Here is a 25,606-nt window from a genome sequence, read left to right as displayed (position 1 = left end):
ACACACACAGCATTGACAAGGACAAAAGTGTGGTCCTGCCCTTTTCCTTTGCGCCCCACCAAAGTGGGCCTATTGAAACCCCTGGGCCCCTTAAGGTGGCCATTTCCACAGGGTCCATGTCATAAAAGGGCATGCAAGAGTAACAGCCAGTGCCCTTGGATCTTTCTACACAGCAGGATCTCACAGGGGGCAAGAACCCCCATGGAAGAAGAAACATTACTATCCCACAAATCCTCCTCCCCACCAGACAAGGCTGTCATGCCTCCCCCACCATCTTATGCTGACAATTTCAAGGCCTTTCAGGACCTTATGAAGGCATGTAGCAGAGACCCTGCACATCCCATTGAAGGAGATGCAGCAGCCCCAACATACTTCAGACAGCTCCTCAAGGCCCAATTGCCTTGCCCATCAGTTATGCTCTGCTGGCCCTATTCTGTGTGGCAAGCCACCACACCCCTACATGCTAAAGGGAAAACAAAAAGTTCTGTATCCCTCCCAAACACTCAGAATATTTATTTTTCCATCTAAACCCAACTCTATAGATGTGGAGGCAAACAATGAATGGGAAAAAAGACTGGAACGGGAAAGCCTCTTCTCTGCCATACTGCAGTTCAAAGAAGAATATTACTAAGCCCTGATGGCGAAATCTGATTTTATGAACTATTCTAAATGTTCATTCTTTATTGTACACTTGCGACAAGATCAGAGGGGACAGTTTCAAGCCCTTATAACTGAAGGTTACACCATTTCTGAGACACTATTCTAAGAAGGAGATATTACTTATCTTGTACAGTAACTGAAGTTCTTTGAGATGTGTGTCTCTAGGGCTGCTCCACTACTAACCCTCCTTCCCCTCTGCCTTGGGGTCGCTCGTGGGACTTTCATGGTAGAGAAGGATTTGGAGTGGTGGTAGGTCCACCCCTCCCTATATGCTCTCGTACTGGAGCATGTGCATTTTTAGGTCGCTGGTGTGGACCTGCGGACGCTGCTGATGAAAATCTCCAGTCAAGAGTGCACAGCCATGCCCACATCCTGACATGGAGCACCCATAGGGACACATGTGTAGAAGAACTCCAGTTGCTGTACAAGATAAATAACCTCTCCTTTCTTAACTGACATTCTTATAGTCTTTCCATTGCAATAAAGTCTTATTGAGTTAAGTTATATTGGAAGAGTGCAATGTAATGGGGTATATCAACCCCACATTGGCCCAGCTAGGGTTAACCACACCCTGTAGTCTGAAGAAGCCACACCCCCTCACCCTTGCTGGGCATGCTCCGGCTGGAGACAGAGTATAAGAGGGAGCACCTTAGCTCAGTCTGGGTTGACTGAGGAGGAGAACAGATGTATGTTGCAAACTCCTGCCAGAAAGCTGCTGGAGCCTCTGGCTGTGGAGGTCAACTGTGCTGAGGCCCCTGCAGATGCCCAGCTGACCACTGAGGATGGCAGAGAAGAGACCGCTGGTGCCAGGAGACTACGAACACTGGAAGTAAGGGTAGGAAGTGGCCCAGGGAACAGGATTCTTGAAGTGAGAGACCGAGCCTGAGCACAGGAGTATCAGATCCTCAGGGCCCTGGGTTGGAACCCAGTGGAGTAGGGCAGGCCTATTTCCCCAATTCCACCCCTCACCCAAAACTGGATGTGGTCACTGCCTGAAGAAGCAAGTGCCACTAGGGTGACCAGACAGCAAATGTGAAAAATCGAGACAGGGGGTGGGGGGTAATAGGAGCCTATATAAGAAAAAGACCCCAAAATCAGGACTGTCCCTATAAAATCGGGACATCTGGTCAAGTTGGCTAGATTGTCGGGCTCAACGGGTAGTGATCAATGGCTCCATGTCTAGTTGGCAGCCGGTGTCAAGTGGAGTGCCCCAGGGGTCGGTCCTGGGGCCGGTTTTGTTCAATATCTTCATAAATGATCTGGAGGATGGTGTGGATTGCACTCTCAGCAAATTTGCGGATGATACTAAACTGGGAGGAGTGGTAGATACGCTGGAGGGCAGCGATAGGATACAGAGGGACCTAGACAAATTGGAGGATTGGGCCAAAAGAAATCTGATGAGGTTCAATAATGTTAAGTGCAGGGTCCTGCACTTAGGACGGAAGAACCCAATGCACAGCTACAGACTAGGGACCAAATGGCTAGGCAGCAGTTCTGTGGAAAAGGACCTAAGGGTGACAGTGGACGAGAAGCTGGATATGAGTCAGCAGTGTGCCCTTGTTGCCAAGAAGGCCAATGGCATTTTGGGATGTATAAGTAGGGGCATAGTGAGCAGATCGAGGGATGTGATCGTCCCCCTCTATTCGACATTGGTGAGGCCTCATCTGGAGTACTGTGTCCAGTTTTGGGCCCCACACTACAAGAAGGATGTGGATAAATTGGAGAGAGTCCAGCGAAGGGCAACAAAAATTATTAGGGGTCTGGAACACATGACTTATGAGGAGAGGCTGAGGGAACTGGGATTGTTTAGTCTGCAGAAGAGAAGAATGAGGGGGGATTTGATAGCTGCTTTCAACTACCTGAGAGGTGGTTCCAGAGAGGATGGTTCTAGACTATTCTCAGTGGTAGAAGAGGACAGGACAAGGAGTAATGGTCTCAAGTTGCAGTGGGGGAGGTTTAGGTTGGATATTAGGAAAAACTTTTTCACTAGGAGGGTGGTGAAACACTGGAATGCATTGCCTAGGGAGGTGGTAGAATCTCCTTCCTTAGAAGTTTTTAAGGTCAGGCTTGACAAAGCCCTGGCTGGGATGATTTAATTGGGGATTGGTCCTGCTTTGAGCAGGGGGTTGGACTAGATGACCTCCTGAGGTCCCTTCCAACCCTGATATTCTATTATTCTATGATTTTCAAAGTTCTAGATTAGCACCTTGACCATCTTTCCTCTCCTATTGATGTTTTTAGTTCTATCCATTTCCTTTAAGGAGGGGATTGGTGATATAATCGCCCTTAAAAATTCAAGTCACATAGATGGAAATAAATCATTACCAAAACACTGACTTCATTTGTTAGATTTTTAACCTTTAGGCACAACATAAAAATGCTTAATTTCTCATAGTGTGCCGAAGTTTATGTCATAATATGGTATGTTATAGGTTTTGAATGATGTTCAGGCAAATCCTAGCTCCTTTTACAGAAAATCAGTCATACTTAAAATATATTCAACCTGCTGTGAATTTAGATTCAGTACCAATATGAAGCCTATACATAGGTTTTGGCTGTTTAGCAAATTTTTAATGTCTATTAGGGTTCATTTATCAAATTAAGTGGCTCAAGTGGGTTATCTAGCTGTCTTGATAATGTTTAAGAGCAGATAAATTTAGGGTGGGATTTTCAAAAAGGCTCTGAATTAGCCCAGCTTTCCTCCTGTTGAAATTGATGGGAATTTTGCAATGCTGAGCACTTTTGAAAATCTTATCCTCAAAGTATTTCTTTGGGATTATAGCTATATTTCTTCTCTGGGGACAAATAGTGAAGACAGTACCCTTCGGCAACTAAATCAGTGGGATTTTTCTTCGAATAAAGACTCAGTAAAATCTGAGCACCAGATTATGTTTTGAAGGAAGTGGTCCATACTGAAGAGAAATTACAGAGTTTAGGACTAGTTACTCTAAAGAAAAGACTAATGAGAGTGGACAGAATAGAGGTATACAACATAATGAATGGCCTAACAAAGATAAATCAAGACAAATTTAAAACAGATAAACGGAAATACTCTTTTACACACTGTATAATGACTCTATGAAACTCCTTGCCCCAAGAACTCAAGCACTTAGCAGGATTTATGAAAGATTTATGAAATTTCACATTTATGGGAAAAATAAGAATAATAAGAATATAATTTGTGGTCACCCTACCTAGGATAAAAAAGTATAAACCATAGCAGCCCTTCTGCTCTGTTATGTCACTCAGGCATTCCTAGTGATTCTCCCTGCAAGGTACTTATTTGTTTTCCAGTGTGCCTGGTTCTGGTCTCATTTTAGAAAGGCACTCACAAAGCTGAGAGGAGAGTTGAAATAAGGGAGGTAGTTTTGGGCTGCTTCTAATGACAACTCCTGGGGCAGAGTATCTCCCATTAGTGTTTATAGCTGTGATGTAATGTAGACAGCCTGAAAACAGTGCAGAACTTTATTCATGGATGTAAAAGTTCATGATATGTCTGGAAAACTTCAGTAGAATTACAGACCAAATTGAAATTCCCTGGTGCCATATTTCTCAGAACGTTTCTGTTTGATAATTTGCTCACCTTAAGCACAAACTTAATTTTATTTTTAAAAGAATGACTATTTATCATATGCTGTGTATATATTATTATGTATATACTACCTAAATGAATGCTAGCTCTTTACAGATGGTAAAATACACTGCCCTTGCCCCTAAGAGTGTAATAGGCAATGAACAAAAAAGGGACTGAGGAAGGATGGAGAACATTTCTTCTTTTCTATTTTTCCTTTGACCTTGTCTTTCTTACATTTAACCCAGATTACCCCAAATACTCATCTATTTACTCATTTTTTTTAACCTGGGCCCCAGTTTTCTTTTTGCGTCTCTCTCATCATAGTAATCTCCTCCAGTAACAGATTATGGAGGCACCAGTTAAGGTTACGCTGAGTTGTGCACTTAACACAGAAATTCAGACTCTTTTTTATGTCTGAGAAATATAGCGTAGCCCCCTTTCCCCCCCCAATCCAGACTTACAGTACCTACTTTCGAGTTTAGAAACTGTTAATTAGTTTAGGAATTGATATTAATTTTTAAATGGGCCCTTAAAGGAATATAGCACAATGTGTCAAAACTTTTTTGTCTTAAATTATCTTAACAAAGCAGTTAACTCATATAAGTTAAATGTAGAGAAATTTTGTAACTAGGCTACATTTGAGATTTTTTTAAGGCTCATGGTCTATCTGTCTCCCACTACTCTTCATAACTGTAAGTATGGGGCTGAAGGCTGAAGAATAATGTTGTAAAACAGAGAATTGCATGGAGAACTGCTCTCTTTCAAAGTGTGTGCCATCTCTCATTGTTCTCCATAAGAAAGAAGCAGCATGCTGCTCTTAGATTTCCAGGAAGGGGCTGGACATCCATGTCCCATTGTTCTTAAGGAGACTGAGTATTCCTCTCTTCCCTTCTGATGACATAGGAGACCACTGTAGTAAAGTGGTCATCGAGAATTTAACTGGGTTACTCAGAAATATTATGAATTGGAGTCCTGCTCAACTCCACCCTTACTTCCTGTTCAGTTAGTGGATTTTTTCCCCATTCTGTTTGCTATTGTAATGCCCTGTGTCCGTCCCAAGGAGGGGGAGGGAGGGGCGGCTTGGATAAACTCAGTGAAGCCATGCCAGGTGCATAAGTATAATCAGTTTTACTGCCAAAGTATAATATGCCTCCCAGCCTTCACGCATTACTAAATACATGCTTGCAAGCAAGCAAGCAAGAATCAATGCTTACGCCCCTTCTGCTATGGACAGTCCCGGACCCTCCTGCCTTGTCCTTGAGGGCCCGTAGCAGGCGCTGCTCCAGCGTGGGGAATTCCTGGGCACCCACAAGGCCAGGGTCCGCAGGTGAGACTGTTTGTCTAAGGCAATTTGCATTGCTGCTTTTATCATCATCTCCTTCTAAGGGCGGGGAGGGGCATATTCACCCACAAGTGGGCTCTGGCAGGAAACACTATTGCTTCCTATTCTCACACTTCACGGTCTTGGTCCTCGCTTATCTCTTCACTTGTTTACCCAGTTGAGTGGCTGCAAGCCAGCTCTGCTGGTCAAAACCAGTTCATTACTAGCTCCCCTCTGAATCAGGCTGTAACAACAGCCCAAGGTAACTTGCAGTCAGCCCCAACACGCCACCCCTTGTTTCCTGGCAGAGCTATACTGGGAGGGGGGCCATACGGAGCTTCATGGTATGCCGTGAACACTCACACCCACTGTGCCATCCGTTGAATACAACAATACAGCACAACCCACAATACAAAGCAGCCCCCAATCACTACAAAAACAGCAATGAGATGCAACATTAAGGGGTGCCCCCCTAAGGCCACGGCTGCACTAAATTTAAATACATCCCACCAATGATAAACAGTTAGCTCTGACTCAGCCTTCGTCATCTGGAGACAGGAGCCATGATCATACAACATTCTTACCCGCAGTCATGTGAGTGCCACGCCATGCTCCGCAAGCACCTGAGAAACCATAGGTTATTGCTGCAAAAAATATTCCTATTCAGCAAAGGTAACCCTGAGCTCCAGAGAAACGTTTCAGGGCCTGAACTCAAGCCACTGCTCGTAAGCATCTCTTGTGGTGGCCCAGTATACCACACCTATGGTGCGGTCAACTGCATAGATAACGTTGCAGCAGCAATGCTCCACCGTGGGCTCACTGCATTCCCCATCCTCCCAGACTACAGTGTGAAACGACACACACACACAACCCTGGCCATTGTCATAAACCCGCGTGTCATCGGCAGCAAACCATTGCCACACACACGTGGCCACGACGTGACGGAGGCTGCAAGGCTCTGGAGCTGGGGGAATCTCAGGGCACACCCAAGTGGTCTCCCAGTGTTGGCAGTCATGGGACAAGTAGGTGCTATTACTACCAAGCATCACCTTATCTTTGTGGAACTCAGGGGCCCACATACTGGTGCCAATAATAGTGGCAGGGCCACGTAATCGCACCACATCGAGGGAACTTGCCCTGGATGTGCACGCACAGTTTGAAATTGGACACGCAGGTGCTCAAGAATAAAAATTGGACCAGCACTGACACGAACCCAGCCTTTCAGCGCTCCTCGAAAAACGGTGGCAAGCACTCGTAACCCAACCAGTTCTCCCTGCACAAGGATTAACCACAACATCTCTATTTGCATCAAAGCTACAACTTGATGCACTACACATGACACCATTAAACTACTATTCCATGCAATATTAGCAGCAAAGCAAGCTATTTCCCAACCACTATACCTTCCACATTTGCCATTGTTCTTTCCAATTTTGAATTGACGCTCCCAGCAACAAGGGGAGCCAGTCTGCCTGCAGCTGGATCACCCCCGAGTTGAGTGCGCCCAATGTGGCAAGCTTATTTTGCAGTACAGGGACTCCTCACTTAAAGTCGTCCCGGTTAACGTTGTTTCATTGCTGATCAATTTGGGAACATGCTCGTTTAAAGTTGTGCAGTGCTCCCTTCTAAAGTCGTTTGGCAGCCGCCTGCTTTGTCCACTGCTTGCAGGAAGAGCAGCTCGTTGCAGCTAACTGGTGGGTGGTTGGAATCAGGGTGGACCGGCAGCCCCCCTGTCAGCTCCCTGCTCCCCTAAGTTCCCTGTGCAGCAGCTGCTCAGCAGGCTATCAGTTGCTGTCAGTTCAGCTGTCCCTCCCCCCACTGCCATGTGCTACTCCTGCCCTCTGCCTTGGAGCTGCTCACCAAGACTCCTGCTTGCTGTGTGGGGGGGAGGGGAAGAAGGGGCGGGCTAATCTCAGGGTGTCCCTCTCCCCCCTACTTCTGTACCTCACTTACCCCATCTTCCATAGAGCAAGGAGGACACATGGATGGAGAGAGCTGCTGCCTAAGGCAGCAGTTGCAGCTGCCTTCTGGTCTCAGCTTGCTGATCTAATTAACAAGGCAGTGTACTTCTGACCCCACTCTTCATATTTAAAGGGGAAATGCCCATCTCTGTCTCTCAAACACACACAGGGTGTGTGTCTCTGTTTCTGTCTGCCCTCCCTCCTTTCCTGCTGCCTTGTAGATTGTGAGAGTTAACCCTTGAGGGATCAGCCAATTGCTAGTTCATCATTTAGCAGTAAGGCATTCCCTGGGAAATATCCCACCCTCTGACTCCTCCACCTCAACCAAGCTTCACAATCATCATCACTGTGTACCAGTATTAAATTGTTTGTTTAAAACTTATACTGTGTGTGTGTGTATATATATATATATATATATGTATATATATAGAGAGAGAGAGAGAGTCTTTTGTCTTGTGCAAAAATTTCCCTGGAACCTAACCCCCACATTTGCATTAAGTCTTATGGGGAAATTGGATTCACTTAACATCGTTTTGCTTAAAGTCGCATTTTTCAGAAACATAACTACAACATTAAGTGAGGACTTCCTGTACTTCTATATCAAAGGAATTTAATATCCCTGTGCCAGTACCAGCCCCTCCTAGCACTGTCTCCATAAGGCCCCACTTTTTGCGCCCCTTCCCTGCCAGTGGGCCAAAGAAGGCTAGCCATTGCTTCCACAAACCATCTGCCCAGGGCCGACAGCTTGCATTATACAATCCAGTCCTCTAACATGGACTGCCCTCACATTAATATGTACATTAATTACATCAATATGTGGTCCCACAATTATGGGGCTACACGAGTTGGGCAAAACCATTAAATGTGGTCTGCTTCAGTTCAGTGGGGCAAAACCAGAAAGTACATCTAGCAATATCAAAAAGGTGCTGTGCCCCTCTATGTAAATCTTATTGGTGAAGCTCCACATAGTCCCATGGGTTACGAGAAAACGGGTATTATTTCCAGTGCAGTTAAGCAGCTCTCATAGTGCAGTCGTATTAGAGGACTGGATTTGCGGTGTCACCTGTCCACACCAGTGGGAGGAATCATTTAGCAAATGAAGGGTCACGTTGACTGACGAATCAGCATATACCAAGAGGGTGCCTGGCCAGTGGCCTGGGAGTTGGAGCATACACACGCCTGTGCAGTTGATAGAGACCATCATGTCGGGGCAGCTCTGATGTGCAGGGCAGGTAAAATTATCAATGGTCCCATTTGTGGTCGCAGCACTCCATCGCAAATGTCCACGGTACAACAATGATCCCATTTGCCCACCGAGCACAGAAGCCCAAAGTCACCAAAGGATGCACACGAGCATCCTCTTGGGAATAATTTGCCCCTATCAAGACAAACAAGATCATTATCCCATCAATGCTGACCCAGTAAGTGTCCCTGGGCCTCCGAGCAACGATCTCCCTCACTGGATGCCCCGCCTGAGGTACCGGACCCATACCCGGCCATCCTCTTCCTCAGCCCTTTCTGTGGACTCAAACCCTCCCATTCCACAGGCGGTGTCTGGCACCTCCGTTTCCTGCAGGCGCTGCACCTGGGGGAGGGCAGTCTGCTCACAGATGAACTGGACCACCTGATTGCCCAGTTGTGTACTCATGGGTTCCTTTCCAAGATTGAACAGCAAAACTCGTACTTCTCCCCAGTAGTCATGGTCTACAACCCCCACCTGCACGTGCACTCCTGCACGCAAAGCCAGCCTGGAGCGGGAAGCCACTGTCCCATAACACCCTTTGGGTAATTTTACCCATATCCCGATGGGAATAAATTTCTGAGTGGCAGGATCAATGGTGTCTGGGGTGACAAATCCACCCCTGCTGACTCTGGTGTCCCCCTAGTCGGGAGATGGGCAGCGAGGTGTAGCAGTACAACTCCTAACGCATCAGGGTCTGACTGTCCCAAGCCCTCGGGCTCCTCAGTCACTGGCTGCACACTCACTCCACCATGTTGGCTTTCCATTGGCGTCAGGCCATAGTACAGACGTGTATTCAGCTGATAGGCACCCTTGGTCAGTACCCCATACCACCCCCTGAGTGTGCAGACTAGTGACAGGAGCCGTAGCTGCTGTTTCAGCAATCCATTATACCGCTCCATGACACCCGCCCCTTGTGGATGGTAGGGGATGTGAAACACGCATCGGACTCCCAAAGATGCGGCCCAATCCTGCACCGTGTTACCGGCGAAATGGGACTGTTATGCGAATGCAATTGAGAGGGAATTCCATTGTGTAATACAACTCGCTTGGTAATGCCAGTGATTGTATTCCACTGGTCGTCACGGGATGTGGGCCAGACCTCTCCTTAGCCGGTGGCCGTATCAACCGTGGTGAGAATATATGCCTTGCAGTGGTCGCAAGGGAGTGGACCAACATAATCAACTTGCCAAATTTGAGCAGGCTTGTCTCCCCATGGCACCTGTCCGGGGTAGCTGATTTCCACCTGTAAGGGCCTAACAATCTGGCAAATCTTACGAACAGCTTTAGCTGTTTTTAGGGCTACATGTGAAGTGGGGATACCTCGGGCCTGCACCCAACGGTACGTCCCCTCCGGGCCCAAGTGTCCTGAGTGCGTGTGTATCCAGGAAGCCAAGAGGAAAAAATCCCCCCGCACATTGTCGGGGGCTGCCGTACACTCAGCTAAGTAGGCCAGTTGGGCCATGGCAGCATTCAATAATGCTCCTGGGTACGATTCTGTTGGGCATCTACATGAAAGACATAAAAGGTCTTGCACAGCGGAACACAATTCCTGCCAAATAGTGGTGCCCCACATGGGCTTGCTGTGGATGGCCCAATCGTGGGCTCTCCAGCAGCCCATCCAGGTGGCCAGTCCCTGAGCCACTGCCCGAGAGTCAGTGAACAGGTGTACCTCAGGGTCCCCAGGGGCAAGCGCCTGCCTCACTACCAGCAGCACAGTATAAAGCTCAGCATATTGGCTGGAGGCTCCCTGTCTCTTGGCGGTCTCACGCAACTGGCGAACAGGATTTAAGGCAACAGCTCTCCAGCACTGCGTTTTACAAACATACCTGGCCAAGCCATCAGTAAACCAGGTGTAGGGCTGCTCGGCAGTGCTCAAACTATCAAATGAGGCACCCCATTACACAGTAGGGGCTTCAGGTGGGGGCTGGGCTGCAGTGGGGGCGGGCGGCCACCCCGCAATCCTCCTGGGGCTGCGGCATGTGTTCATGAAGCTTACTAGTGTCCTGGGGCCGTGCGTGGGCACGGTCACTAATATACCACTTTTACTTTACAATAGAGCTTTGCTGTGCCCTCCCCCACTCAATTTCTAGTATTGGGGTCCAAAATCCAATTTGTGATGGGGATTTCAGGCTGTAAAACAACAGTCTGCCCCTCAGTCAGGCATTTGATTTTAATCGGGGTCCCAATCCGATGCCATAAGGGCCCTAACCTGGGACTGGGACACGGTGGGGCAGGGGTTCTGCAGGAGGCGGCGATGGCGATCCTGGGCATAGCAGTTCGCCATAGTCTTGGCTATCTCCTGCTGCTTGTGGTCCCTCTGCTGAGCCACTTCCAAAGCCTCAGTTAGCATGTTATTCTTATTCATGAGAGCCCGCTTATCATCAACCAGGATGCTTACATTCTTCTCTAGTTGCTCGTTATCTGCCAACAGCTTTTCCACCACCATCAGGAACAACCATCCCCACCCCCAATCCTTATAGAGTTTATTATGCCCATATAACTCTATTGCCTTCTCCATCTGCTCGGCCAGTTTGGCCGGGGTGAGGGGAACTTCGTCCCTGTCCCATCTAAGCAGGGGAGCCACCTGGCATAACAATTTGGCCACCGGTGCCCAGGGAGGTACTACTCCAGCCTGGTATCTTGTCGGTGGCCACAACCTCACATCCTCACTTGCTCCACTTCTGGCTACACCTCGCGGGGGTGTCACCAAGTGTATCCTGCCGATTATGCCAGGTGTCGGTCCCAAAGGGGGGGGGGCAGGCCTCGGATACACTCAGTGAAGCCACGCCAGGTGCATAAGTATAATCTGTTTTATCGCCAAAGTATAACAAGCCTCCCAGCCTTCACATGTTACTAAATACGTGCTTTCCAGCAAGCAAGCAAGAATCAATGCTTACGCCCCTTCTGCTATGGACAGTCCTGGATCCTCCTTCCTTGTCCTTGAGGGCTCGTAGCAGGTGCTGCTCCAGCGTGGGGAATTCCTGGGCACCCACAAGGCCAGGGTCCGCAGGTGATACTGTTTGTCTAAGGCAATTTTCATAGCTGCTTTTATCATCACCTCCTTCTGGGGGGCAGGGAGGGGCATATTCACCCACAGGTGGGCTCTGCCAGGAAACACTGTTGCTTCCTATTCTGACACTTCACAATCTTGGTCCTCACTTATCTCGTCACTTGTTTACCCAGTCGAGTGGCTGCAAGCCAGCTCGGCTGGTCAAAACCAGTTCACTGCTAGCTCCCCCCGAACCATGCTGTAACAACAGCCCAAGGTAACTTATGGTCAGCGCAACACCCTGGCACCTCTGAGGGTGCAAACTCGGGAGATGTGGGATGTGCTTTATTTCCTGAGGTCATGGGTCTTTTTCTGCCAATGTGGGCTCTATGCCAAACTCATGACTGCTCCCACTGGTGATCTGGATTATTCAAACTGATGCTTTAATGGTTGTGCCTCCTGGGAAATAATAGGTAATCCATCCGAACAGCGGATACTGTACTCACTTCATAAATAAGTACACAATTGTCAAAACACCAAACAACTCCAATAAACTTTATATAAATAATATAAATGCAAAGAATGAGTTATACTAAATATATATATATATATGAGTTATACTATATATATATATAATAACTCATTCTTTGCATTTCTGTATATATATGACTATGACTAGATTGAGAGAGTTCCAGAAACATTTTTTTTCTTTCACAAAGTCTCCTTGACTCTTAACGTTAAGTCGACCTTCTAACTAGGGTTGCCAAGCCTCCAGGATTGTCCTGGAGTCTCCAGGAATTAAATATTAAATTTTAATTAAAGATTATGTCATATGATGAAACCTCCAAGAATATGTCCAACCAAATTGGCAACCCTTTCTCTAACGTGTCAGTCCCCAGTCCAGGTCCCTGTTGGTGGTGCTCCAGTAGCTGCTGTAGGCACTGTTCCCTCTGTTTGTCTTGTCTGTGGGATCCAATGATCTGTAGAGCTGTCTGGGTCTCAGAAATAGCTTTTCAGCTCGAACGGATGGTCTGAATCCTCCTCACACTGTGGTAACAATCTTAGATATAAGCTTTCTGCTCTTCCTCCTGGCTGAAATAACTGTTAGTGATCAGGCTGTAGGTGGTGACAGCTGTGGCAGTCAGCTGCACTGTCTGTCGGGCTGTCTTTTCTTTCGCAATGGTCTGGCAGGCCCTAGGGGAACCTCACGTGGCAGAGTTTCCTAAATGGGGATTGGGAAAATAGTAAAAACAGTCAGTCCGTAAGGGGAGCTGGGTGCTCCCTCCCCTTCTGGCTCTCTTCACTGCTTTCCCTCTCTCTTTCCTTTCAGCTGACACCCCAGGGAGAGGGGCTATGTCCTCTCTCCCCGGCATTTGGTCTCTAGGGTTACCAGCTGGCTGGTAATTGTCTGGCCTGTCTTTTTTTTTAATGGATTTGCCAGTTTCCAGAAAAATCATTTAATCTGCCAGGTTTTTTTAAAAAGCTTTTTAATATTTTGAAGGTTTGCATTATTATCACAGTACAAGGAAGGAGGCAACTGGGATGTCTAATGTTAAAAGTTTCTGTGCCCAACTAAATATACTGCAGTGTTCCCCTTCCAGAATTTAAGCAATAATAGATCAAAACTGTTGAAAATACAGCAGCTGTCTGCCCACCAACAGGCAAGCGCACCGTGCCTATATGTGAGAGAGGGTCTGAATCACCTGAGAGTGAGGAGACATGCGATGTTATCAATCTTATCTATATGTGTTATCTCGATGGGGACTATAAGTGGGTATTGAAGGGAGAGATTGTAGAGTTGCCTTGTGGTTGGTGGTTGAGGTTGCAGCAGGCTTGCCTTATCTGGGGTTCTGCTGGGTTTTTTGCATTTCAAAGGTGGTAACCCTACTGGTTTGTGGGGTAAAGAACCCATCAGAGCTCCCCTTTTTTTGGATCATCTGGGGCTGCTGCTTTAGCTCCCTCCCTCCAGCCTCCTATCTGCTCAAGGAAAGGTTGCCTGCCAATAAGGCAGCAACGCTTCTGGGATGCAATCTTCAGTCCTGGCTGAGCCCAGCTTATGGTAAGGGAGTTGGAGGGTTACACTATGTAGTTGAATAAAGCAGCACATTCCTAGCATGCAGTACTGTGAATAGAGAGTGCACTGAGTGATGCCTTTACAAAAGCCCCCATTTTCCCTGGGCCAATTATCACTGGGAACAATAAGAGGTGATGGCCATTTTGAAAGTGAGCATCAGCATATAACCTCAGTCCCACTGAGAACAATGGGAAATGGCAGCCATTTTGAAAAAGGGCAATTCTGAATGAGTCTCTCTGAAGGAACTATTTGGTACCAGCCTGTACAGACAGATACACTTTCAGCTAGGAAAAACAACAGCAAAAATGGACATTAAATCCCAGCTATTTCTTTCCAAAGCTATTGCTCCAAATCTGCTTAACAGGGAGGACAGAAGGACGGAGACAACATTGTGTGTGTCCATGTGGAGGGGGGAAATATAGAGGAGGCAGGAGAGAGAAGGCAAGTGATGAATGGTGTGTGTGTTTATGTAAGTTTGTGTATGCTGGGAAATGTGAGTGTGTGTGCAAAAGAGAGTGGGAAATGGTATACGTCTGTGTGCAAGTAGGGGCATGTAAGGAGAGGTAGAATGGAGAGAAACTATGTGTGCTTGCAACCATAATATAATAAAAATTTAATATCCTTGATTGGGGAGGGGAAATTACAAAGAAGCCCACTATAGTAATATTTAACTTCAGGAAGGGGAACTATACAAAAATGAGGACAGTAATGAAATGGAAATTAAAAGGAACAGTCACAAAAATGAAATGCTTGCAACCTGCATGGAAATTTTAAAAAACATTATAATAGAGGCTCAAATTAAATGTATATCTCAAATTTAAACAAAAAATTTTTTACGAGGACCAAAAATATGCCACCATGGCTAAACAACAAAGTAAAGTAGGTGCGTGGAGGCAAAAAGACATCCTGTAAAAATTGTATGTCAAATCCTAGTGAAGAAAATAGAGAGAAGCATCATCTCTGGCAAATAAAGTGCAAAAGTTCAATTAGGCAGGCTAAAAAAGAATTTGAAGAGCAACTAAGCAAAAGATTCAAAAACTAGCCAAAACATTTTTTTAAGTACATCAGACTCAGGAAGCTTGCCAAACAATCAGTGAGGCCACTGAATTATTGAGGTACTAAAGGAACATTCAAGAAAGACAAGGTCATTGTGGAGAGCCTAAGTGAATTATTTTCACTGGTCTGCACTGCAGAGGATGTGAGTGAGATTTCCCAACCTGACCCATTCTTTTTAGGTGATAAATCCAAGGAACTGTCCCAGCTTGAGGTGTCAGTCGAGGAGAGTTTTGATCAAATAGATAAATTAAACTGTAATAAATCACCAGGACCAGATGGTATTCACCCAAGAATTCTGAAGGAACTCAGATATGAAATTGCAGAATTACTAACTGTGCTATAAAAACAAGGAGTCCGGTGGCACCTTAAAGATTAACAGATTTATTTGGGCATAAGCTTTCGTGGGTAAAAACCCACTTCTTCGGATGTATGGAGTGAAAATTACAGATACAGGCATAAATATATATACTAAACGTGAAGAGAAAAGAGTTACCTTTCAAGTGGAGAACCAGTGTTGACAAGGCCAATTGAGTCAGGGCGGATGTGGTCCGCTCCCAATAATTGACACCCTCAGAGGACTCAATCACATCAGCCACACCATTAGGGGCTCATTCACCTGCACATCTACTAATGTAATATATGTCATCATGTGCCAGCAATGCCCCTCTGCTATGTACATTGGCCAAATCGGACAGTCCCTAGGTAAAAGAATAAATGGACACAAATCAGACATCAGGAATGGTAACATACAAAAGCCAATAGGAGAACACTTCAATCTCCCTGGACACTCAATAACAGATTTAAAAGTAGCCGTCCTTCAACAACAAAAACCTTCAAAAACAGACTTCAAAAAGAAACTGCAGAGCTATAATTCATTTGCAAACTTAACACCATTAATTTGGGCTTGAATAGGGACTGGGAGTGGCTGGCTAACTACAAAAGCAATTTTCCCTCTCTTGGTTTTGACACCTCCTCATAAATTATTGGGAGTGGACCACATCCACCCTGACTGAATTGGCCTTGTCAACACTGGTTCTCAACTTGTAAGGTAACTCCCTTCTCTTCATGTGCCAGTATATATATATTTATGCCTGTATCTGTAATTTTCACTCCATGCATCTGAAGAAGTGGGTTTTTTACCCATGAAACCTTATGCCTGAATAAATCTGTTAGTCTTTAAGGTGCCACCAGACTCCTCGTTGTTTTTGTGGATATAGGCTGACACAGCCACCTCTCTGATAACTGTGCTATGTGACCTAACACTTAAATCAGCCTCTGTACCAGATGACTGGAGGATAGCTAATGTGAAGCCAATTTTTAAAAAAAGTTTGCAGAGGGGATCCAGGCAATTCCAGGACAGTAAACATAGCTTCAGTACCAGGCAAATTGGTTGAAACTGTAATAAAGAACATAATTATCCAACACATAGATGAACATGATTTGTTAGGGAAGAGCCAACAGGACTTTTGAAAAGAGAAATCATGCCTCACCAACCTATTACAATTTTTGAGGGGGTCAACAAATGTGGACAAGGATGATCCAGTGGATATAGTGTACTTGGACTTTCTGAAAGTCTTTGTGAAGATCCCTCACCAAAGGCTCTTAAGTAAACTAAGCCAATGTGAGATAAGAGGGAAGGTCCTCTCATGATCAGTAACTGATTAAAAGATAGGAAACAAAGGGTAGGAAGGCAGGATAGCAGGCTAAATGGACCATTGATCTGATCCAATATGCCAGTCAATTTTCAGAATGAAAAGAGGTAAATAGTGGTGCCCCCTAGGGATCTGTACCGGGAGCAGTGCTGTTCAGCATATTCAGAAATGACCTGGGAAAAGGTAAAGAGTGAGGTGGCAAAGTTTGTAGATGATACAAAATTACTCAAGATAGTTAAGTCCAGAACAGACTGTGAAGAGTTACAAAGGCATCTCACAAAACTGGGTGACTGGGCAACAAAATGGCAGATGAAATTCAGTGTTGCTAAATGCAAAGTAATGCACATTGAAAAATATAATACCAACGAGACGTACAAAATGATGGGATCTAAATTAGCTGTTACCACTCAAGAAAGAGATCTTGGAACCATTGAAGAAAGTTCTCTGAAAACATCCACTCAATGTGCAGTGGCAGTCAAAAAAGCTAACAGAATATTAGGAACCATTAGAAAAGGGATAGATAAGAAGACAGAAAATATCATAATACCAATTTATAAATCCATGGTACACCCACACCTTGAAAACTGTGTGCAGTTCTGGTCACACCATCTCAAAAAAACATACATTAGAATTGAAAAAGGTACAGATAATTCAGCAAAAATGATTAAGGATATGGAATATCTTCCGTATGAGGAGAGATTAAAAAGATTGGGACTGTTGATCTTGAAAAGAGTCAACAAAGGAGGGATATGATAGAGGTCTATAAAATCATGAATGTTGAGGAGAAAGTGCATAAGGAAGTATTATTTACCCCTTCACATAATACAAGAACCAGGGCTAATCCAATGAAATTAATAGGCAGCAGATTTAAAAGTAACATATGGAAATAGTTCTTCACACAACCCGCAGTCAATCTTATTGCCAAGGGATGTTGTGAAGACCAAAAGTATAAATGGGTTTAAAAATGAATTAGATAAATTCATGGCGAATAGGCCTATCAATGCTATTAGCCAAGATGCTCAGGGATGCAATCCCGTGCTCTGGGTGTCCCTAAGCCTCTGACTGCCAGAGGCTGTGAGTGGGAATGAATCACTTGATAGTTGCCCTGTTCTGTTCCTTCACTTTGAAGCATCTGGCACTGACCACTGTTAGAAGGCAGGATACCAGGCTAAATGGATCATTGATCTGATCCAATATGCAAGAACAGCAGAAACCACCTGTCATGTACTGGTGAATCTGGCCATAAACGTTAAACTAAAAAAAATGATCATTCATATTTTCAGATAATTAAAAATAGCAAGTGGTAATGTCCTCTTTTTAATATAAAAAGAATTCATTTTATGAATACAGAGCAGAGTTGTTTTAAGGTGGTTCTGCCCTGTAGTGAAACTATGAAGGGGGAAATGTAATATGTCTTTTAAAAATCAGTTTAATCTAGCACCACAAAAACTCAAATGCCTTAATCATAATTGTATGGTTATTGCATGGTGTCATTACAGGGCAAAGATAAGATATGAGTGCTCTAATTGTATATTTCTACATGGGGAGAGGGAAGGAGGGAACAGAGAGAGAGTAAGCAACATGAGAATGACTCTGTAGCCTGGTGGTTTTGCACACTGGTCCAGGATGTGGTAGACCCAGTGTTTAGTCCCCCTACTCCAATGATTTTTTAATTATTTATCCACGGTTCAACAACTTCACAAAACCCAATAGATAGAGCACTCACCTGAGAGGTGGCAGATCCCTGTTCAAATCGCTTCTCCCCCACAGTTGAAGGTGGGTTTGAACTGGAAGTCTCCTACATCCCAGGTGAGTATCCTAACCATTGCACTAAAAGTTATGAGGGAGCTCCTCTTTGACTGTTGTGTACCTACTGAGTACAGTGGGATTTTTGTGAATCTCAGTGGATCCTAAAACTGGGACATAGGCACCTAACTCCTTTTGTGTATCAGACCTTAGTGCTTGTTCTTGTGTGAAACTTAATGTTTCTAGCTCCAGGATAGTGGTGGGTGAGCCTCAAGAAATGCTTGACAGCCTCCTACTTGGCTGATTCTTGGCTGTGAGCATTTCATACTACTAAAGAAAATGGTCTATTGAAAGACCTTAACAATAACATAATTATTAGTAGCAAAGACTGTCATTTAGCAGTAGTAAAGCATGCCAGCACCTAATTAATGCTCAACATTGCACACAGAAAATGAACTGAATTCCTTTTTCAGTATATCATGAAACAGGCAAACACATTATTCATCAGAGTTCTAAGTTTTTTCAAAAAATGAAAAAAACCAAAACGGGTCATCTCTGGGGATTTTGCGACCGTAATTATGAGGGCTTTTTGAAAGGAGAATGTCCATTAAATATAAACTTCAAACAGGAACAAAACACATTAACTACAAAAATCTATTTTGCTTCTTCTTGTGATTATTTCCTGATACCTCATTTGAATAAGTTCACTGTCTCGCCTGTTCTTTTTTTACCCCCTTAGATATTGGCAAATGCTATCATTTTTATCTGTGGAAACCTGGCAGGAGCATATCACAAGCACCTCATGGAACTTGCTCTGCAGCAGACATATCAGGACACCTGCAACTGCATCAAGTCCCGCATCAAGTTGGAATTTGAGAAGCGGCAGCAGGTATAGTTACTCCCATACCTTGGTCCATTCTGTTGCTTTTCCAAAAACCCCAGTTTATCAGAGCATAATCCACTTTGTGAGTACAAAAAGCTTATTGATTAAGTCACTGGAAGCTTTGCTTTAAACTCCATGCAAAATCTGTTTAATGATTGTCACATTTTTAATCTGAATATAAAATGACTTCTTGTTGTTTCTGTTATCATCTAAGTGTTTTCTCTTGAGTTACTTTATGAAAAATATTTTGTGGCAATGGAAGGTGAAGGCACTACATAGAACCTGTATTCAGGTTTGTCAGTTGTTTTCTTCTGATTGGATCAGCCATGTGATGTTGATCTTTGCCTTTGGGAAATATCCGTTCTCCCTGTCCAACAGAACTGCTCTAAAATCTTGCTGTATTGTCCTAAAAATGTATTTCAAGCTACAGTACAGATGAGTCAGGTGACATAGTTCTAAGGTTCAAGTAGGATAACAAAGAGCTGGGGGAATTTCATAATGAGAGAATCTGTCACTTATTGTAATAGCTAAATATAAGGCTGACTCTTTCTTTCTTTCTTTCTTTCTTTCTTTCTTTCTTTCTTTCTTTCTTTCTTTCTTTCTTTCTTTCTTTCTTTCTTTCTTTCTTTCTTTCTTTCTATTTCCATAGTGCCTGTCATCCTGACAGTTACAAAATTTTAAAGCACAAAATATCTCATCAGATGCTAAACAGGAAAACTGCATCTTACCCTAAAAGTCATTAGATTCAGACTTTTATGAACTGTTAAGGATCAGGAACTCAAAATAAGGGGACCATGGGCTGAGTAATCCCTGTTGCCAGAAGTGGAATGTTCAAATGAATGTTCCAATAGTTAGTTTCAGAGTAGCAGCCGTGTTAGTCTGTATCCGCAAAAAGAAAAGGAGTACTTGTGGCACCTTAGAGGTTAACAAATATATTTGAGCATAAGCTTTCGTGAGCTACAGCTCACTTCATCGGATGCACACTGTGGAAAATACAGTGGGAAGATTTATATATACAGAGAACATGAAACAATGGGTGATACCATATGCACTGTAACAAGAGTGATCAGGTAAGGTGAGCTATTACCAGCAGAAGAGAAAAAAAACCTTTTGTAGTTATAATCAAGGTGGGCCATTTCCAGCAGTTGCAAGAATGTGTGAGGAACAGTAGGGGGGAAAAATAAACATGGGGAAATAGTTTTACTTTGTGTAATGACACATCCACTCCCAGTCTCTATTCAAGACTAATTTAATGGTGTCCAGTTTGCAAATTAATTCCAATTCAGCAGTCTCTCGTTGGAGTCTGTTTTTGAAGTCTGTTTGTCGAAGAATTGCAACTTTTAGGTCTGTAATCGAGTGACCAAAGAGATTGAAGTGTTCTCCGACTGGTTTTTGAAAGTTACAATTCTTGATGTCTGATTTGTGTCCATTTATTCTTTTACGTAGAGACTGTCCAGTTTGACCAATGTACTTGGCAGTGGGGCATTGCTGGCACATGATGGCATATATCACATTGGTAGATGTGCAGGTGAACGAGCCTCTGATAGTGTGGCTGATGTGATTAGGCCCTATGATGGTGTCCCCTGCATAGATATGTGGACACAGTTGGCAACGGACTTTGTTGCAAGTATAGGTTCCTGGGTTAGTGTTTTTGTTGTGTGGTGCGTGGTTGCTGGTTAGTATTTGCTTCAGGTTGGGTGGCTGTCCAGCAAGGACTGGCCTGTCTCCCAAGATCTGTGAGAGTGATGGGCTGTCCTTCAGGATAGGTTGCAGACCCTTGATGATGTGCTGGAGAGGTTTTAGTTGGGGGCTGAAGGTGACGGCTAGTGGCATAACAGAACCCGACTAGCCATTACCTTCAGCCCCTCGCTTGGACCAAAACTTTGAAAGGTCTCAATTTTGCCTTCTTCCTGTTCTACTCCTCTCATGGTACTGCTCTGCTACCTACCCCAATAATGGAGAACTAACAACTTAAAATGCCTTGTTCAAAAATTTTAAGTAACAAACACCTTAACAGCAAATATAACGTTTTTTGTCTGCATAGTAAACACTGGCATTTTTATCTGTTTGAATAATCAAAGTGGTGCTTTCCGTGCCTTCTTGGTTGCAAAGATTTGAACTGCTTCCTGCTGAAGGTCCACAGTCTGGGCCAGCTCATGCTCTGTTGAGATGGTTGCAAGGCCGACTAGCCTCTCCTGTGTCATTGTGGCGCATAGATGTGTTTTTATTAACTTCAGCTTGGAGAAGCTGCATTCTCCACTGGCAACTGTTACAGGAAGTGTTAGAAGTATGCACAGAGCAACAAAAGCATTTAGAAGGAGGGTGGTCATCTTATTTGTGCACATATATTCCAGAACAGCCTTTGGAGTTGATCCTGCTGAACTGTGTCTCGAAAGGGTTTTCAGTTCATCCCCTAAATCACTCGCATCAATATCGCGCATGTCATCATGTGTCAGCACTGTCTTTAGTGCCCTGTATTGCTGGTGTAGGTCTTCTTCAGGTACAGTGAGGAGTTTTGGAATATCATACAGCATCCCAAATGTACTGCTGTGTTCCTTGAGCTGCATGAACTGACTGTATTGCACAACTGACTTCACTGACATCTTCAACTGACTGTATTGCACAATCTAGTACCTGGTTAAAGAATTCAACTTTGAATTGTTGTTTGGGGTCTCTTATGGGATTATCCGTGCCTCGTAATCAAAATGTCTTCTTCTTCTGAGACTCTTGTATTCTTGAATGGGTGCGAAAATAACTTCAGTGTGAAATTACTCTGCCAACAGCAGTGCACTTTTCAGAACGTTTTGAAATCCCTCATCTGACCAGTAAGACTGTAGGTATGACTGCTTTGTTCAGTTGTTCCATTGCTCCAGATATATCAAGGTCAACACCTTGGAGTCTCTTATTTATTTCAAACAGTATGTCATGCCACAACACTAAGCCACACAGAAATTTGAAGTTATGTATTTTCCATGAGGCGCTGGAATGAGGCTGAGGCCCCATGTAGCCCAAAAGTGAGGATGGTATACTGGAATAGCCCGTCCGGGGTAGAGAACGTTGTCGTTTCTTTAGTTTCTTTGGTCAGGGGAATCTGCCAATACCCTTTTGTTAGATCCAGCGTAGTCAAAAATTGGGAACTAGCCAGTCGGTCAACCAGTTCGCTGATGCATGGTATGGGGTGTGCATCAAACTGGGATACTTCATTCAGTCCATGAAAGTCATTACAGAATCTTGTGGTACCATCAGGTTTAGGCACCAGAATGATTGAACTGGACCATTGACTGTAAGATTCTTCAATAACCCCTAATTCTAACATTTTCTTTACTTCAGCCTTGATTTCTTCTCTTTTGGCTGCTGGGATTCGGTAGGGTCTCAATGTTACCTTGGCTCTGGGTATCGTGGGGATATGGTGACGGGTCTCAGTCGTCTGCCCCAGTTTTGTAGAGAACACATCTCGGTTGCAATTAATCTTGTCGGCTGCCTCGATCTTTTGAATATCTGCCAGGGAGCGCAGCAGATACTCACTGTGACCCTCCACATAGCCCTTCTCTCTCTAGTGGCAAGGGTTACAGCCTACTGAGCCATTTTCATCATAAGCCAGCAAGGGAGGTGAGGAGAAGCCACCCTCCCTCGCACAGACTCGGTTGTCTCCCTGTCTCAGTGATTAATCGGGGAGGGGAGGGGGGAGCCCGGGTCCGCCCTCTACTCCAGACTCCAGCCCAGGGATCCTAATAGTATCTGCTATGGTAGCTGACTTTTTGGAAATAGGACGTGTACTATTCCCTGGGTCACTTCCCCACAGCAGCCCCCTCTCAATATCTCCTTCACCTTTACCTCAGGGCGTCCTTCCTTGCACCTGATATGGTTTGTACTGCTTAGTTCCTCCAACAGCACGGCTTCCTCCTACAGCTCCTGATGCATGCACCCAACTGACTAACTGGGAGGCTTTTAACTAGTTTCAGCCAGCCCCTAATTGGCTTCAGGTGTCCCAATCAACCTAGTTATCTTCCCTGCCTTCTGGAAAGATCTTAATTGGCCCCAGGTGTCTTAATTGACCTGGAGCAGCTGCCATTTATTTATCCTGGTAACAGGGAATTGTTTAGCCTGGGGCTAATATATCTGTCTCCCACTACTTTTCTATAGCCATCTGGCCTTGCCCCGTCACAATATGTTTCTGGTGATTCCATTTCCCTCTGCCACTGTTCTCCCACGAAAAGTTCCTGTCATAGCATTATCCTCCATAATGGCAACTATGGCATCATCTATCTTCCCAATTTGATGTTTGATAGGTTTTATTGCCTCCACTCAGCTTTCCCATCATGTGGCACTCAATGGTTTCAGTTTCAGAGAGGATGTTCCCAGATGTTGCTTCAAAATTTGCCATGGATGAGTTGATGCAGAGAAAAATACACAGATGCTTTGAATTACATTAAAAAATTCAGCAGCCTCACTAGAAGCTGATGCTTCATCACTGACCACCAAGTTCAATGAATGAGAACTGCATGAGACAAAAAAAGCTTGAGGGTTTAACTCTCGAATCCATGTCTGCACTCCTCTGTTCTTTCCTCTCATGTTGGCACCATTGTCAGAGCCCTGACCTCTCATGTCAGCTATTGCAATTCCCGTATCTTCCAGCTTTTTAAGAAGCACATTTGTCATACCAGCTCCTGTAGTATCATCAATGTCAGTAAATTCTAGAAAATGCTCTCTGACAGTCACCATTGCAGGGACATTTTCACTAGGTTCTGTTGTTGTTACAAAATGCACCATTAAAGTCATTTGTTCCGTATGGCTGATGTCAGGTGTGCAGTCCAGAGTAATATCTTGGTGACTTCAGATCTGCCACAATCTTCTGTTTGACTTTTGTTGCCAGTAACTGTATGATCTCATTTTGAATTGTTTTTCCAAGGTAGTGGTTTGTGTACATTTCTTGGGTGGTGACTCTTCTTAGATGCTCCTGGAGTACAGCATCGAACTCAGTCATCAGCTCCACAATTTTAAGGAAGTTTCCATTGTTTGGCACATGCAGCTGATCTGAAGTGCCACGCAGTGCTAGGTTTTGGGTAGCAAGCATTCTCACAGTGGCAATGAGCCTTTTCAGAACATTTTGCCAGCAAAGAGACTCTGATGCAATCTTCTCTTGATGCTGATCATCTATGGTGGCCTTTAACCTTAGTCTTGTCTCAAGCTCTTTCCACTGTGAAATGCTCTGTGTTGATTTCCTGCCTTCTCATGGCATGCCAGTTTTCTAGCCAGATTTTTCCAGTCCTTTGTTCCTGTAGAATCCAATGTGTCTGGAACATTAGACTGGAAGAGTTTGCAACAAAAACAGTATGCAGCATTCTGGGTTTTTGAGTACATAAGCCATGGCCTTTTCACTTTGTCATCATTGGGGATTTCATGCCAGTAATGTGTTAGATGAAAACTTCTATTTTCATTGTCTTTGGGGAACATGAAGTTTTTCACTTGCTGTGGCCCATGCAGCACAAGGAAGTCCCACAAGCTACCGCTCAAGTGGGTCCACAGTCCTGGATCATTTAGACTTAAGGAACTAAACTCAGCAGCAGCTGTTTCTTGCGCCTCCACCACACTCTTCTCTGATCTACACTTTTCTTCAGGAATGTGCATGGTTATATCCATTTGAGATGGAGATATGGATGCTGCAGTAGCTGCCAGGTCACCTGCTCTCTGACTAACTGGAAGATCAGGCATCTCCTCACCATTCACATCCTCACTGGGGCTGGAAGGCTCACCGTGAACATCTGTGTCTCTGTATCTCAGGAGAGCTCCTTCCTGCTTAGATAGAAAAGCTTCCTTTGCTTTCTTTCTTTTTCTGAATGCTGCCCCAGAGGAGCGTTTTCTTCTTTCACTCATGACTGCTGTTCTGTGCCAGCTATAGTGACTCTCAACAATCAGTTGAAGGGGACAAATAAGCAGGCTGGTAGCAGGGCCTGAGTGAGGGAAGATATCAGTGTCTTAAGGGCCTAATTGGCTCCTACTACTTCAGTTGGCTGCCTGTTCTCCTCAAGTGGGTTCAGGGAAGCAGCAGGAAACAGGAAGTTCCCTGAGAAGCTGGTGTTAATCAGTCCAGGCTTCTGGGGGTGCTAGAGAGGTACATAAGAGGCTCCTCCTCCACTCTCTCCCTGCAGTTCTTGCTGCTTTCTGTTATTCCCTCTCACCTTTTCTCCTGCCTGCCTGTTATGTCTCTTGTGCCCTCCTTCCTCCAGCACAGCTCTCCAGCATCTCTGTGCATCTACAGCAGAGAGAATACATATGCATCAGGAGCAGACACAATTTTCTACACTTTGGTCCTAGTGGTTCCCTCCCACAATCTGGCACCTGAGGCGGCCGCCTCAGTTCTCCTCATGGTAAGGCCAGCCCTGCCAGACTGTCACTGAATTATCCTTGTTTTGGGCCATGCTGTGGGAGCAAAGCAACCATAGCCAA

General features: G+C 44.8%; 1 protein-coding gene across 3 annotated transcripts in view; it reads left to right on the top strand.

Moving 5' to 3' along the window:
- Positions 1–25,606, top strand: part of ADCY2 (adenylate cyclase 2) — a 430,319-nt gene that overhangs the window by 177,278 nt on the left and 227,435 nt on the right. For all 3 annotated transcript variants that reach the window (XM_084619394.1, XM_084619392.1, XM_084619393.1), the window contains one exon: positions 19,016–19,165. In XM_084619394.1, coding sequence (XP_084475520.1) covers positions 19,016–19,165 — 150 coding nt within the window. The remainder of the gene's footprint in view (positions 1–19,015; positions 19,166–25,606) is intronic.

The sequence above is a fragment of the Lepidochelys olivacea genome, assembly GCF_965140295.1.
Source record: "Lepidochelys olivacea isolate rLepOli2 genome assembly, chromosome: 2".
In the NCBI taxonomy this organism is placed as follows: Eukaryota; Metazoa; Chordata; order Testudines; family Cheloniidae; genus Lepidochelys; species Lepidochelys olivacea.
The sequence above is the reverse complement of the archived record's forward strand: the minus strand, read 5'-3'. Positions and strand labels throughout refer to the sequence as shown.